At 41.0% G+C, this 16,818-nt stretch overlaps 1 protein-coding gene and 1 pseudogene across 5 annotated transcripts in view; both read right to left on the minus strand.

Annotated features, from left to right (window-relative positions):
• Positions 1–16,818, minus strand: part of DMTF1 (cyclin D binding myb like transcription factor 1) — a 49,782-nt gene that overhangs the window by 1,432 nt on the left and 31,532 nt on the right. For 4 of the 5 annotated variants that reach the window (XM_055590056.1, XM_055590054.1, XM_055590055.1 and 1 more), the window contains 8 exons: positions 16,549–16,658; positions 13,561–13,789; positions 11,936–12,087; positions 10,460–10,669; positions 3,863–3,948; positions 1,337–1,492; positions 456–830; positions 10–157 (listed from right to left, as the gene is read on the minus strand). In XM_055590056.1, coding sequence (XP_055446031.1) covers positions 10–157; positions 456–830; positions 1,337–1,492; positions 3,863–3,948; positions 10,460–10,669; positions 11,936–12,087; positions 13,561–13,789; positions 16,549–16,658 — 1,466 coding nt within the window. The remainder of the gene's footprint in view (positions 1–9; positions 158–455; positions 831–1,336; positions 1,493–3,862; positions 3,949–10,459; positions 10,670–11,935; positions 12,088–13,560; positions 13,790–16,548; positions 16,659–16,818) is intronic. The other variant, XM_055590057.1, reaches the window with a different exon arrangement.
• Positions 3,996–9,595, minus strand: LOC129659041 (U4/U6 small nuclear ribonucleoprotein Prp4-like; annotated as a pseudogene).

Consider the following 16,818-nt stretch of genomic DNA (forward strand, 5'->3'; position numbering starts at 1 on the left):
TTCCAGTACCTGTTAGTGTTGTCAAAGGCAAGACGGATTCAGTATCTATAACATCAGATGTCTGGATAAAGCCATGTGGTGAAGGAACAATAAGTATCGTTTCATCATCAATTGTTGTTTGATGAACTTGCTCTTCTATGGTAGGAGACCCTAAATCCTAAGTAATAACAAACAAACAAAAAAAGATTCTGTTTCACATTCCTTGTTTCCCTTAAGTCCCCAAACACATTTAGGCTTGAAAGGACTTTCAAATACTATCCTACTTTAAAGTTAGAATATAAAGAAATCAAAGTTAAGGTCTTAAACAGACAAAAATAATAATAATAACCTCACACTCGGAAGTTTTACATACTAGCAAAAAAATAATTTAAAAGAACCAATTCAGTGACAGGTCCTGCTCTAGGCTTTTCCCAAACTGCAGGTTTGAGGCTTAAGGCTGTTTAAGTGCAACTTACTTCAGTAACATAAGCCCGGGCTAATGGGGAGGGTTCGTCCTCTTGTTTAAGGTGGGTGACAGATATTTCTTCTTCTGTTCTGACCATAATACTATTCATCAGTTCTGTGCTATTTTGGTCACTGAATTTGGATATATGAGCATCATTAAATGGCGGCTCTACTGTAATCTTAGGCTGATGAATTTCGTCTGGGAAAGTGTCTGCTTCTAGGGCATCTGGAGGCTCAGGAAAATCAGATGAGTGAATATCACTATCCACTGTCAGTTCTGCTTGGGATATGGAAGAGGCGATGTCCTCTGTGGCAACTGTCTGAATGATGACTCTTGGTCCGTGACACTGCACTGTGACGTCACTTGTGTTCAACAAATGGTCTGGCTATAGAATGTTAACAAAAACAATCAGTGGCAAGATGAAAAAGTACATACCAGCCTAAAGTTACAGACAACAAATGACATTTACACGTGGTACCCTGGTGTCCCCTCCATGCGTCTCACCTCTGGATCTGCAGTGTTCTTACCATGTTCCTCTAGAATTCCTGTTTCTTGACCTACCTGGGCCCCTGTGCTCCTAAGAGCCCCTTTCCCCTAATGTACGTCCATCTCATGTACAGGAATGAGGGAAGTACCCCAGTGAAGGTGTAAAACATGCTCCTGGGACAACAGTGGTAGAATAGTTTAAATCTATGGATTTACAGTAGTATTGGCTCTTAATATTATGTATCAACTAATTCTGGTCCCTAACAGGTCCTGAGGTCTTGGAGCTCGAAATTTATCTCCCTCCTCCCCCAAGGTATGAGTTCTATCTCTGGTGACACTTGTCAGTTTAGCTAGTCTTTTCTACAGAAATTAGAAAAATCAAGCAATTTATGTAAGATGACATACAGATAAAGCATGAACAATGATCTGTTCGGGAGAAGCAGGAGCAGCAGCTGCCAGGGTGACTGTGGGACTAGCAGTCAGAGTGAGGGGAAGGCCTTGGCTTGAGCTTGTCTGAAGCAGGTAGGTGCCTGGAGTGCCAGTGGGCTGTAAATGGAAAGACTAAAGGAAAAAGAAAAATAAGGTCAACACAGGTGCATCATACCATTCAGTAAGCAGACTTAGTGCTCACTACGTCTAGCTTTACATCCAAAATGGGGACTTCACTAGCCACAAATGTACTTGATCCCAATCATGAGGGTGCAAATAATAAAAAGCATAGTATTCTGGACTATTTATGTGTTGTAAGTCGTTTCTCAGCCTGCAGGTTTAACAGAGAGGCAAGGCCTGGATTCTACTCTTCACGCCCTGTGTGTCTATGGTCTGGTTTCAGCTCAATTTCAGTCCAAGACACTGCCTCATAAACCACTGTTTCCAGCACAGTAACCCAGCACACCCTCTTTATCCTTTCTCTGTAGCACATACAACCTAGCAGTCTCCCACTTAAAAACCTTCACATCTTTGAAAAGGCACTATGGCAGTGTTTACTTACTTGAATAGATTTTTTTTCATAGTATAATTTTAGAAAATTTTTATGTTAGGAGAAAATGTACAGAAATAGCAATTAGTCTTCTGCTGAAAGAAAAAAATTCCTAATTGAAAACTGCTTAACTGATAGTATATTGAGATGTTTTATGGAAGTGTAACAAAACTACCAAACAGCAACACACGTTTCACAACCATAAGCTTCTCCACGGTAATGTGAGTTTGGTTTACCCTAAAACTCTGAAGGAAGAGCATGTGCACCTCGAGCTGGAGGTGAAGGTCCTAAATCCTGGTCTCTAGTCTGACGCAGTCTTGTGGACTTCCTTCACAGCAGCTCTACTGGCTCCTGACTCACTGAATCTAGGTTTCTTAAACACGAAAGCAGGGATAATAACTACTGCTCACAGAAAGGTTTGTTGAGGATTAGAAATGATTGTGATGGTGCCTGGCACACACAGGGGATTAACTCACTTCTCTCTCTCCCTCTTCATAAAAGTGAAAGCTGACTTTTTCTAAAGGTTGTATTTATTCCTCACATATCATCAGGTGGTATAGTAAATACTTTATATGTACATGTATATCATATATGCATATTTTAATATACTTAAATACATTTAATGCTTATACATTTTCAGAGCTGAGGCACTATTATGCTTTATTAATAAATTAGGATAGAAGTCTCTAAATCTTTGAATGTGACCTCGTAAGTTAAAACCTGAACACGTACCTCAAATATATGTGTATACATTATTTATTTGGCCAGGGGGAAGGTGGCAAAAAAAGGTAAAACAAATTTCTGTTTTGTACCTGTGACAAATGGCTTTCTTTTACAACTCTATTTTGGAGACCGCTGAATTAGGAAACCGAGGCTTAGATTAAGCAAGCAGCCTAGTAGAAGTTCCGAAAGAGAATCTTTTGCTCTGTGGGCCATTATGAGATTTGGCTGTGTATAGGATATAAATAAACTCATGCACTAATACTCCTTATATTTTTCACAGCAAAGAAATCTTGACATAATTTAAATAAAATATTTTCTTCACGAAAACGGAGCCAATAATTTTGGGTTTACCTATTTTAGAAATCAGGCAAAGAACTGGGGCTGTTTTTAAATTTTCACCCCCCCCCACCAAGAAATTACATTTAAATTAGCACACATATCCCATCTCTTAGCATAGTTAACATCTAATCTATGTTCTGTCTCTACAGGTTTGCCTAGTTTTGACGTATCAAATGGGAGCCCTGAACTATATATTTTGTGTCCCATTTCTTTCACTTTGCATAAGGTTCAAGGTTCATCCTTATGGTAGCATATTTTTTACTGCCAAATAATCATCTGTATGTCTATAGCACATTTTATTTACCCATTTATCAGTGGATGGACATTTGGATTATTTCTACTTTTTAGTTATGAACATTCATGTACATGGACATAATGTTTTCATTTCTCTTAGGTATACCTGGGATTAGAATTGGTGGGTCATATGGTAACTATATGTTTAACCTTTTAAGGGACTGCAAGATTCTTTGCCTAAGAGGCTACATCATTTATGACCAGGACTTTTAAATCCTGTATCCTCAATGGCTAGTGCAGTGTTACTCTGTAAAATAATTCATTCCATAAACTTTTCCTCAACCAATATGAACTTGTTTATAACTCGATAAAAATATGTAGCATGTACCCTACATGTTAGTATTGTCATTTTCATCTATATAAGGAAAAGATGTTATTAGTTTATATCAGATTGAAAAAGAAAGACTAAAATTAATTATAAAAAGTAGAAGTCTGATTTATGTTGTCTTCTAACCATGTGGCTTCCAAAATCATGGATATAGTTACACTTATTGACAATCAGGTTAATTTTTATATTTCATTTGCTTATGTAATATTTCTAAAACCGATACCAACTGATCTTATACATCATATGGCTTTTTAAAGTAGTTACTCACGGGAAGAATCTCAAATGTCTGTAGTGTTCCACTGTTTAGTGTTATTGTTTCCGAGTCAACAGTAGCAGCAGCGGAGTCTGCTGAAGCTGTGGTAAGAACAAGGACAATAAAACACTTTTTAAATTTCAATTTCCTTAGTATATTCAATTAATTAGGAGGGCAATTTCATATCAAATAATTGGCCTGGAAACCCACAATCATTTACTAAGAGATAAGAAATCTAATGGATCTCTCTGGGATGGCACAGGTAAGGGTCAGCAAACCATGGCTCACGGCCAGATCCAGCACACTACCAGTGTTCACAGATGAAGTGTTACAGGAGCACAGTCAGGCCCACTTGGTTATGTATTTTCTGTAGTTGCTTTTGCACTACAAGGGCAGTTGAGTAGCTATGACAGAGACAAAATTTGCTAACCCTGGCACAGATCATAAGATATTTCTAATGTTCGTAAGAAAGAGGAGTACACTAAGGCTAACCTGCAAAGATACAGGAACTTGATAAAATGCTAAGTGTTCCTGTATCTTTTGGTAAGATGGTATAGATGTCCGGAATATAGAGATGTCCGAGAATACTAGGTTTAGTTCTAGTGACATCACTTCTGGCAGTGTAAATCCAGGCAAGTAAATTACTTTAATCCAAACTAATGTTCAGAGACTTTACTTGCCCTCTTTATCTCATACAGTAGTTGTAAGGATCAAAAACATGAAATACATACAGTATTGTTTCAGATGACTGTACTGGGTGAATGAACAGCACTTTAGAGATCAGACAGGTGTGTCAACTGAAGCTCAGACTAGATCGTGTCTGCAAGGTTATACAGAACTACAGCAAGCTAGAAGAAATGTGAGCTCTTTTGGTGCTTTGAGTCCCACTTGTAGGTACATCCATGTGGAAAATGATTTGAAATTGACTTCTAATGTATAACATATATTGTTTATTACATTCTGACTATAATACTTCTCAGTTTAAGAGAAATGCACTTAATTTGTTTTCTTACTAGTTCATGGATTTTTAAGATCATACTTAGAATAATTTGATTTCAGATAAATAACCTAAATCAAAGGTAAGCAAATTATGGCTGTGGACAAATGTGGCTCAAGGCTAAGAATGGTTTTTACATTTTTAGAGGATTGTGTAAAAACAAAAATAGAAAATTCCATAGAGATCTATCTGGCCTTGGCCTGCAAAGCCTAACATATATGTACTGTTCTGGCCCTAAATAGTCTGCATCCCTGACCTCTAATAAAGAAAGAAACAATCATGAGATTTTAGCTCAAATGCCAAGAATAATGGGTGTCTTGTAAAACTCTTACCCGTATTTCTTACTGGATGAAATAAAATTATTCTAATACTTAAAAAAGTATGCTGTGAAATGAATATTAAGGCACCATTTATAAAATGTTTGCTATTTTCCCGCTAAGTATCATCAACCTAGTAGCCAAGGAAAATTATAACTTTCTCTATGCATAAATAATTTTTAGCCAACAGAATCTCTCATATTTATGGTGGATTAGTAATTTCAGTTGCTTTGCAATTCTCAAGACTATAAAATAAAACAAGCAGGGTTAAAGGAAATAAATTCTTCATGTTTTACTATACTGGTAGAAAGCTAAAGCTAATATGCACATTTAAATTAGAACTTTAATAAACATAATTAATTTAAACATCTTGCCATGGAATTCCCAGAAATACAGTGTTAATTAATGCCAATTAAGTGGTCCAGAGATTCTCAAATGGGACCATAGAGTACATATGAAAACATGTAAGTTGCCTGTATGTCATACTGACTGGAAAGCACTGTTGGCATTTAATGGCTGACGTCAGGGGACCCTACACATCTTGCAGTGTGTAGGAAGGAGGACATCCTGCCAACAGAGAACTGTCCCACTCAAAATGCCAATAATCCCCAGACTGAGAATAACACCCAGTGATTGAAAAACTCTTAGCAATGGCCTTTCCATAGGCAAATAACATTGTGTAGGGGGAAAAAGGGAGATAAAAATGAAAAAATAATATGGTTCTGAGATTTTTATCCTCATTCTTTCATTTTCTGTCCCTTTATAATAGAAAGAAAGGTAGATCAATTTGGCTTAGATCTTAGAAAATAAATTTCTCTCCCTATAACTCACTGGGTTCTCATCTCATTAAGCACAAGAAGATGTCAGAGGCTAAGGAAAAGAGAAAGTTGAAAGTCAGTTGTGTCCTACCCTTTGTGACCCCATGACTGTAGCCTGCCAGGCTCCTCGGTCCATCGAATTCTCCAGGCCAGAGTACTGGAGTGGGTAGCCATTCCCTTCTCCAGGGGATCTTCCCAACCCAGGAATCAAACCCAGGTCTCCCGCATCGCAGGCAGATTCTTCACCAGCTGAGCCACCAGGGAAGCCTCTCTGTTGACACCAGAGAGGTAAACAAAACAATCCCTGTAGGAAACTGGGTCTTTACTCCCTTAAGAGAATCTTTTTTGACCTCACCAAAACCCATTTCTTCTACATTTTACCTCAAATCCATTCCTCATTTGTATGTCTTCTGGAGAATTACTACAAATGATGTGCCATCGTAGAGACTCTATGTCCTTGCTTCAGTTCAGTTCAGTTCAGTTGCTCAGTCATGTCCGACTCCTTGCGACCCCATCAATCGCAGCACGCCAGGCCTCCCTGTCCATCACCAATTCCCGGAATTCACTCAAACTCATGTCCATTGAATCGGTGATGCCATCCAGCCATCTCATCCTTTGTTGTCCCCTTCTCCTGCCCCCAATCCCTTCCAGCATCAGGGTCTTTTCCAATGAGTCAACTCTTTGCGTGAGGTGGCCAAAGTATTGGAGTTTCAGCTTTAGCATCAGTCCTTCCAATGATCACCCAGGACTGATCTCCTTGAGGATAGACTGGTTGGACCTCCTTGCAGTCCAAGGGACTCTCAAGAGTCTTCTCCAACACCACAGTTCAAAAGCATCAATTCTTTGGCACTCAGCTTTCTGCACAGTCCAACTCTCACATGCATACATGACCACTGGAAAAACCATCCCCTTGACTAGATGAACCTTTGCTGGCAAAGTAATGTCTCTGCTTTTCAATATGCTATCTAGGTTGGTCATAACTTTCCTTCCAAGGAGTAAGCATCTTTTAATTTCATGGCTGCAGTCACCATCTGCAGTGATTTTGGAGCCCCCAAAATAAAGTCTGACATGGTTTCCCCTGTTTCCCCATCTATTTCCCATGAAGTGATGGGACCAGATGCCATGATCTTAGTTTTCTGAATGTTGAGCTTTAGGCCAACTTTTTCACTCTCCTCTTTTACTTTCATCAAGAGGCTTTTGAGTTCCTCTTCACTTTCTGCCATAAGGGTGGTGTCATCTGCATATCTGAGGCTATTAATATTTCTCCCGGCAATCTTGATTCCAGCTTGTGCTTCTTCCAGCCCAGTGTTTCTCATGATGTACTGCATGTAAGTTAAATAAGCAGGGTGACCATATATAGCCTTGACGTACTCCTTTTCCTATTTGGAATCAGTCTGTTGTTCTACGTCCAGTTCTTTTTTTTTTTTTTGCTTTCTAAAAATTTCATTGAATCTTGACACAATGGCCTAGCTTTGGGGTAACACAAAGGATGCCAGACTTCAAAGCAAAAATGGAAGACATTTTCTGAAGAGGCAGATGCTCAGTTCTGAACTTCCAGATGCAGTTAGCATTCCAAGTGAACTCAACAGGATGAGGTAAAACGTCTACTGCGTCACCCAGGACACAGCTGTGGTCCACGTCTTCGCCTTCTGTTCTCAGGGCTCTCGCTCTGTCAGGTACTGTTCAGCTAGCGCACAGTGAGATGTGCTTCTCTACTTGAGGGCTTCCTGCATAGAGCACGGCCATCTTTCTCTCTGGGTCACATGGAGTTCTGAAACACGTACCATGTAATGGAAAGCCAGGTTTCAAGATGTAAAAATCCTGAGTGCTTTGAGGGAAGCAAGAGGGCATTCAAACAAAAGATTAATAAAAACAATGTCTATAAAGTTCATGGAGGGGCTTGAAGATGAAAACTAAAATTTTTCAACCATGGAAGGGGTTGACCAACACCCAGGGATTCGGCTGCTTGCCTGAAGTGGGAGCTGAGCCAGAAATTCAATTCTTTTGAGGATCTATACACATGGTAATTGGCAGAATACATGACAGAACAAAACATATCAGTTCCTTTCTTTTGAAAATGGCTCTAAAGGGAGAGTGAGGCTTGAGTCCTTCCTTCCATGGTCCTGCCTGTTCAGCCATCCAGAGCTTGAAGGTCCTGTCATAGGAGCAAGTGGCTATGAGCTGCCCAGCGGAAGAAATGTCTAGGCCCGTCACTTTGCCCTTGTGGCCAGCCAGAGTCTTCAGAGGGGACCAGCCTGGGTGAGTCCAGACCTTGGCTGTGTTATCATAGGCACCAGTGAGCAAGAAATTCCCATGGATAGGCTCAAACTTGACACCTGTCACTGAGTTCTGATGGGCAGGACTGGTATAGACACAACGTCTCTGTCGAAGGCCCCACACTTTGCAGGTGTCGCCACTGCCAGCTGCAATGTGGTAGCCATTGGGGGAGAAACTTATTCCATAGACTTCCTTCAGGTGACCTTCTAGGAACATGATACGTCCTGTGCGCAGGTCCCAAACTTGGCCAAATGCATCCAGTCTCCCAGTGCCAGCCAAAGAGCCATCTTGATGGAAGGCAATGTCATACACACCCATGCTGTGGCCCTCCTAATGCAGGATCTCCTCTTGAGCTTCCAAATCCCATAAGCGCCATGATGGGTCATAGCAGGTGGTACCTAAGAAACGTCCTGATGGATGCCACATTACATGGGCCACATGCATTGTGTGGCCTTCAATATCTGCCACCGTTCATCACTGTCAAGGCTCCACGGCTTCACAGAACCGTGAGCAGCACAAGAGGCCAGATTGATGTCTTTTTGGTCCAAGGAGACTGTGGATTTGGGATGGAATACGATCGCTCCCACGTTTGTGTTATGGCCTCAAAGACTGTTAAGGAGGTTGCAATTGGGAACAGACCAGAGCTTGCAAAGCCCACTCAAACAAGCTGTGGTCAGCATTTTGGAATGGGACTAAAGTGACAGTAGGAGATAGGCCGATCATCCCCAATCTGACCACAGAAATTATTCAAAGATCAGAGAGATTTGTGCAGCTCTTGCATCTGGGAGGTTCTAGTTGTCTCAGGAATCTCTTTATGAAGATGGGCCTCTTTTAAGCATTTCATTGCCCTGGGCAGTGAATAATTAGCAATCCACAGTCTAGCAACCTTCAGGCTGTTTGGTCCTTCATGGTACCAGGTCTGCTGATACTCTTCTTTGAACTTCTTTGATTTCTCATCATCTTTTTTGGTCTTTTTTAAGGCATTGGTACTGACCACTGAGAGGATATTTCTTAACCTTTTTCTTCTTTCAGCAGGACCTTCTCCAAAGAGTGTGATGGGTTCCCCCAAAGCTCTAAGGCAAGCCTTGACCTCTGAGTCATCTGTGGAAACGTTGATTTGCCGGGCTCGCTTCCTTCTCTCAAACTCTGCTAACACTTTAGCCTGTCTCTCACTGATGTGCTCTTCAATTTCAAATACTTCTCCAGAGGTTATGTTAATGTTTCCTGCTTTGAGTCCTTTTTTTCCCAAAAGCCCAGATTCTCCTTTGGCCAGATGCTCCCTCTCCTTCTCTTCCAAACGTCCATAATAGATGTGTGGTTTCTTCACAACTGCTACTGCTAAGTCACTTCAGTCGTGTCCGACTCTGTGCGACCCCATAGACAGCAGCCCACCAGGCTCCCCCATCCCTGGGATTCTCCAGGCAAGAACACTGGAGTGGGTTGCCATTTCCTTCTCCAGTGGAGGAGCCACTAAGTCATCTGGTGCCTTAGTTTTGGTTGCGGTGGAGGAGGGTCGTGAGGAACCCATCCTGGGCTCCGGAGCTGCGAAGCCCCAGTGAAAGCTGTGCTTTACGTTTCAGACCGTCCACTGCGTGCCCAGCCCACGTCCAGTTCTAACTGTTGCTTCTTGACCTGCATACAGGTTTCTCAAGAGGCAGGTCAGGTGGTCTGGTATTCCCATCTCTTGAAGAATTTTCCAGAGTTTACTGTGATCCACACAAAGGCTTTGGCATAGTCAATAAAGCAGGAATAGATGTTTTTCTGGAACTGTCTTGCTTTTTCCATGATCCAGCGGATGTTGGCAATTTGGTCTCTGTGGTTCCTCTGCCTTTTCTAAAACCAGCTTTAACATTTGGAAGTTCACGCTTCACATATTGCTGAAGCCTGGCTTGGAGAATTTTGAGCACTACTTTACTGACAGTATTTTAAGTAGTTTTCTATTAACCATTAATTCTTTATAACATCTAGAAAGTAAGATGATTTAAAATGGTTTATAATGGCTGGGCAGTTGGTTATCAGTCTTTCGTGTTACACATTCATCCTTTGCAAATATTTATCAAGCTAATAAACATAAAATGCCTTAGATCTCCTTTAATTCGTCAACTTGGATAAATTTCTGTCAAAATTCTAGAAGACTGAAAGGTGTCAGAGCCATTCACTAAATCGCACAGGTCAAATAGCAAGGAGTCCTGAGGTTACTTACAGACGTGGGTGATCTGGACGGGAATCTGTAGGGCTGTCATGGGGCTTGGAGAGATGGCACCATTGTCTTCCAAGCGGGCAACTCTGATCTGAACATGCTGTACACTGGAATTGGAATTACTGTTTGGAACTCCAGGTCCTGATTTATTCTCCAAAAGCGTTGGGTTGTTTTTTTGATTTTCATGTAACTGTTTAAGACCTTTTATCAAGACTGAAGGGAGATGGGTAGACAAAAAGAACATTGATTCTCCGACAGACCACCATCTAAGCAGCAAGGGAGGTGGGGGGTAAGGAGGGAAAGTATTTGGAATAAATAATTGTATATAGGATGACATCCTACCAAAATAATAATAAAAATATTTAAAAACCACAACCTGTCTGGAAATTTTTGGAAACGTTATCAAAACAGATTTTTTAAAAAATTCACAACCGAATATTGTTCTGCCATCAAAGCCACATTAATAGCCATTGTAAGGAACATGGAAATACAACATTTTCTATGTCTTAGGGCTTCTTGATAAAATTCTTATTTGGGAAGAAAACTAACTAGCTTATTTTTATTCAGTAATGAATCGTGTACCTACCCCCTGCCCTGACTCAAATGGCACTTGACTGTTTTAGCCACTGCAGGCTGTCATCTAACTTACAACCCCAGAGTGGCAGCTGAGCTTTTCCCAACAGCAGTATGCAAACAACCTGAGCTCCTGTAAAGCCAGCTCCTCTACTAATCATGATAAACTACATCAGTCATCCCAGGTGATGCTGGGTTCCTGTTACATTAGTATTCCTTCACTCTCCTGGTTATACTACACTTTTTAAAATGCAAAATAAATTTGTAACTGGGTATTTAGGGAAAAAAAAATCACATTTTCATCAAGCCAAATTCCTCAGCATTTAATTTTCCTTTGCAAAAATGAAGCTGGAACACTATATCAGTGAGAGTGAATTTGATTACCTAAATCGAAGACAGTACTACCTGGTTCAGTGCTTAAGTACAGAGCAGACAGTGAAATGGAAAAGTAAGCTAAACTTCACTTTTAAGCAAACCTAAGATCTCTAGATTTATACAATAAATGAAATTAGAAACTCACCAGCCTTTGTTCTACAAAATAAATCTCCATAGAATTTCTCTAAATAATGCAGTTAATTAGAAATTACTCAATTCATAAAAGTTGATTTAAATGTAATTTCTTACATCTTTGTATGCAGTGAAAACACATGTGAAATTTATTTCCTCTTCACAGTTTATGTGAGAAGAATGTGTGTAAATATGTGTAATTCCATCCTTGGTGCTTTGAGAATTACAAATCATATTAACTCTGCTCAAGGAAAGTTTGTTACCCAAAGAAACAGGACAGAGGTTGAAGTAAAATCTACCATGATTCATCTCTCTTCAGCCGAGGCAAAGAACTTCTAACTGCTAATTCCTTGAGTACTTAAGATAAGGTAAGGACTTAAGGAGCAAATAATACATTACCTGGGAAAGAAACATCCTTATGGTTTGCAATTTGCCTTTTGATGGTCCACCATTTACTTCGAAGCCACTGTGGTGAACGGACACTGCTCCATCCCTCCGCTAACAGATCCCAGTTTATGTCATTTTCATCAGCTACATCAAGCTCTGCTATCCTACAGGTTACAAAATAAGCATCTGTTAGATGTTTGTTTCTCCACAAGAATCCTCCTCTGACTACAGGTGATGGCACCGGCAATAAAGGGAACGGCAGGGTGTGTCACTGAGATGTTAGGTACAGGAAAGGATGGACTGCGGGCGTGCAGGCCTGCTTCCTGAGCTAAGAGCTAAGACGCAGCACAGTGACAGCCTTTCATTAATGGTGCTACCAATGTGCTGAACCATAAATATGGTCAGAACCAGAACTGTGAAGGAAAGGGAAGAGCTAAAGGTTAGAACAGAATAAGGACAGGTTTAGTTGTATAGTGTTCTATAATGTTTTGTAGTGTGTTATATAATGCTATTTTCTAGATCTGAGCTCTTCCACTTGTAAAATAAAATTACTTAGAAAAGAATGGGGCTTCCCTCATAGCTCAACTGGTAAAGAATCTGCCTGCAATGCAGGAGAACCCGGTTTAATTCCTGGGTCGGGAAGATCTGCTGGAGAAGGGATAGGCTACACATTCCAGGTGGCTTGGGTTTCCCTGATGGCTTAGGCTGAAGTAAAAAATCATCCTGCAATGTGGGAGACCTGTGTTTGATCCCTGGATTGGGAAGATCCCGAAGGGAACGGCTACCCACTCCAGTATTCTGGCCTGCAAAATTCTATGGGGTCGCAAAGAGTTGGACACAACTGAGCAACTTTCGCTTTCAGAAAAGAACTATTTATAAAGATGACTAGCTGGGGAAAAGCTATATTAAAAATAAAACTCAAAAGAAAATGATAAAAAGATAAAACAGTGCTTGAGCAGCAACCCCAAACCCCACAATTAACACAAAATACTACAGCTAAATTTGGGGTTTTAATGGTCTATATGTTTTCTAGTTAACTGTCAGGATTTTGATTTTCAGTTGGGAGTAGCCACAAAAATTCTAGCTGGTATTTTTGGACACTGAGTCTTAAACCAACTAATTTAAAACAATAAGCTTAGAATTATTACCTAAAAGCTATCTTTGGATATGTATGAAATGGAAGCGTCTAATTTGGTCCAATTTGAAGGTGGGAGATAACGAATGTGGGCTATCTTATTCGCACAGTAGCCAAAGATTGAAGGGCATGGAGACTGACAGCCCTCTTACCCTCAACATGGCCCCTTTTGGCCAGGACTGAGGCACGGGGGGGGGGGGGGGCACAGTGGGAAGCTGCACTGCCGCGGTCTGTGCCACACCTGATCTGCGGACAGAGAGAGGACTTCAGTCTCCACGCCTTCAATATGGTACCGTGCACGAGCACTAAATCCACTAAAAGAGGAACAAACGCAAAACAAAGAAGAGCTCGATATGAAATAGTTAGGATTTTAAACAGTGGCTCTCCATGGAAAAGATGCTTTCCCGATATCAGGCATCTATGGAAACCAAAAGAGGACAGTTAATCTAGACAGCCACAGCAGTTCTGCAGCTTTTGTCATGAGAAGATTTAGGGCACAAACCTGAGGATGAGATTGATTTCATCTTCCTTGGTCCACTCAGTACCTCCACTCTGCTTCCAGTTCAGGTAGTTGAGCCATTTAGAACGACACTGCTTTTCTGAGCGAGTACCCACTCGTTCTGCCACAGCTGCCCAAGACACACCCTGTGTGACTATGTCACCTGGCTCAGTGCTTGTCAATTCATGCACCACCTCTGCAAGTCTCTTTTCTTCTTCTTCTGTCCACTTCCCTGAAAGAAGGACAGCATCCAGATGGCCACTGCTACCTTTTTCTTATTTTGCAAATCAGACTCAGCACTGTATTTCAAAGGACTGATCGGAAGTATGCAGTAGTTGTCAGAATTATTTCTGAATGACATACGGAAAACCTGTATGTAACTACTAATACAGTTATTAGCCCAGTAAGGTCCTTAGTGGCCTTCCAGGTGGCTCAGTGGTAAAGAGTCTTCCTGCAACACAGGAGATGCGGGGTTGATCCCTGGGTCGGAAATATCCCCTAGAGTACAAAATGGCAACCCACTCCAGTATTCTTGCCTGGGAAATCCCAGGGACAGAGAAGACTAGCAGGCTACAGTTCATGGGGTCACTAAGAGCTGGATATGGCTTGGCGACTAAACAACAAAGGTTCTTAGTACTACAAATGAAAATACAGAATCCTAATAGAAAGCACCAACTGACTCTTTAAGGAAAGAAAAACTATCTAAAACATAGCTAGAAAGAATTATATTCTCTCAAGTTATACTGAGTCCTAACTGGGAAGTATTCCATTGATGGCTTGATGGACAAAGAAACTCATACTTTTTTCTTGTCCCACCAAAGATTCCCTGCTGTGTGGAAGTGAAGTAGTAAGCTCAACAGAGACCTTTACTTACAGGAATGAATGAGGATGGACAAGTAGAACACCACCTATGGCTTCCCACCCATTTCAATAAAAACAAAAACCTGATTTATACCATTTCCTTTCCCAACTCCAAGCTGCTGTGATAAAACAGAAGTCTGAGACTGGTATTCACACATATTTCTATTTCAGTTTTTGTGAATCCATAAACCCACTAACAATATCACATGTTCCCTTTGGTCTTTTTCTTTAAAAAAGCTTAAGCAGAAAAACAGGGCAAAAAAATAAAAGGGAGAAACTTTAAAAAATGTCTTCCACTGTTTCTCTTTTCTTACTACTAGATAGCATATTCAAAAGCAGAGACATTACTTTGCCAACAAAGGTTCGTCTAGTCAAGGCTATGGTTTTTCCTGTGGTCATGTATGGATGTGAAAGTTGGACTGTGAAGAAGACTGAATGCTGAAGAATTGATGCTTTTGAATTGTGGTGTTGGAGAAGACGCTTGAGAGTCCCTTGGACTGCAAGGAGATCCAACCAGTCCATTCTGAAGGAGATCAGCCCTGGGATTTCTTTGGAAGGAATGATGCGTAAGCTGAAACTCCAGTACTTTGGCCACCTCATGCAAAGAGTTGACTCATTGGAAGACTCTGATGCTGGGAGGGATTGGGGACAGGAGGAGAAGGGGACGACAGAGGATGAGATGGCTGGATGGCATCACTGACTCGATGGACGTGAGTCTGGGTGAACTCCGGGAGTTGGTGATGGACAGGGAGGCCTGGCGTGCTGCAATTCATGGGGTCGCAAAGAGTCAGACACGACTGAGCGACTGAACTGAACTGAACTACTAGCAGCTGCAAATTTCAAAAAGGCTATGTGCTTGCCTTTCTGGGATTCATTCATTCAACTGCTAAGCACAGTTCTGGATACCAGAGATTCAAGACAAAGTTCCTGCTCTCCTATTTTAGCATGGCAAAAAAGTAAGGGGAAACTCAGACTGTTGTCTCATGGTGTGGTCAAAAGACAAAATTCCTGATCCAAAACAATAAATAATAACAAGGAAAGGTAACAGGCACAGCATTCCTTCAGGCTGGCAATCAGGGAATGCCATAATGTTTTTCCATTATGCTCATAAAAAGGCTTCTATGCTCAATGTCTTACATGAACCTCTGGGGTTCCACTGTAAACCTAAAGCTCCCATTTCTGCTTCATTCACTACACAATAAGAGTTGGTGAAATTTATGTTTTCACTGCCTTAGAGGTAACAGTGCTGGTGGAGTGGTTAAGCAGGAAACATTCCTGATTCCACTTTAGGGGGCGAGGTCAAAAATATATTCCCTGGAAGCTCAAGCCTAGCTTGAGAACTGAACTTATTTCTAATTCAAAGACTGAGCACAGGCTGTGGATCCTTCAGATAATTTGAGGGCTAAAAAGGGAACTATAAGATCATTTATTCTACCTTCATCATTTTACAGAGGAAACAGGTTCAGAGAGATAAGTGAGAGTTGGTGAGAGCCTAAATACTACTACTGTTGGTCACAAAGGGTTAGGTTTAACAGTATCATCAATCAGTTATTTGTATACATGAATTGGGTATCTGTTGCTAAATTTAGTCTTCAGGTTACCAACAATGGCCATCTAGTCTCTTTTGTAACCCCTATTAGTGGTCTAAGGACACAATCAGTGGTCTAAGGAGAACAAGAGAAGACTGAATTTATGGACATGGCTACTCTATGGATTTGATAAGGTCTTTATATGGTCAACTTTGCTTAACAGCAGGATTAAGCTGTTGCCAACATCAGTTCGAGAGTCAGATGGACTTAAAATGACTTCCTGCACATATGCTTTAAAAGTACCTGTATAGGACAAAAATACTTTTCCTACCTGGAGCAGTTTTGAATGGCTACAAAACGGAAACAATGCTAGACCTAAATAAAACCTCTGAAGCTGAGATGTGTCCCTATGAAAATATCACCTTACTACACAAAGCTCAAAAATAAAGGATTAGTTGGGTCTAGTTGAAAAGAAAGGGCACTAGAAGAAAAAGTCTAAACTTTAATGAGTAGTAAAGCTCTTTCCACAATAGAAGAGAAGGAGTATGTGAAGGGGCAGGAGGGCTGAATGGTGACAAAAGAACAGCGGCGCTCACAGTACCTGTGTTGCAAGTGTCCTTCATCAGTCGGCACCGATCTTTGACGGAAGAGGCACTCCTTCCTAGCGCCGCCCCTATTGTTGCCCAGTCATTGCCATGCTTTATCCGGAGCCTAAAACAAGAGTCTGCCAATCAGCATTTGGTTCAACTGTTTCCTCCCTTTTAATTTCATCATTTATTCTTCATTCTTCTTCTTCCCATTTGACTGGTTTGGAAGTGGTGGGCAGCAATACTTTGAGAGCCAAAGTTTGAAAGTGTGGCCTTTTTTGGGG

This window comes from Bubalus kerabau, chromosome 8, assembly GCF_029407905.1.
Source record: "Bubalus kerabau isolate K-KA32 ecotype Philippines breed swamp buffalo chromosome 8, PCC_UOA_SB_1v2, whole genome shotgun sequence".
Taxonomy (NCBI): Eukaryota; Metazoa; Chordata; class Mammalia; order Artiodactyla; family Bovidae; genus Bubalus; species Bubalus kerabau.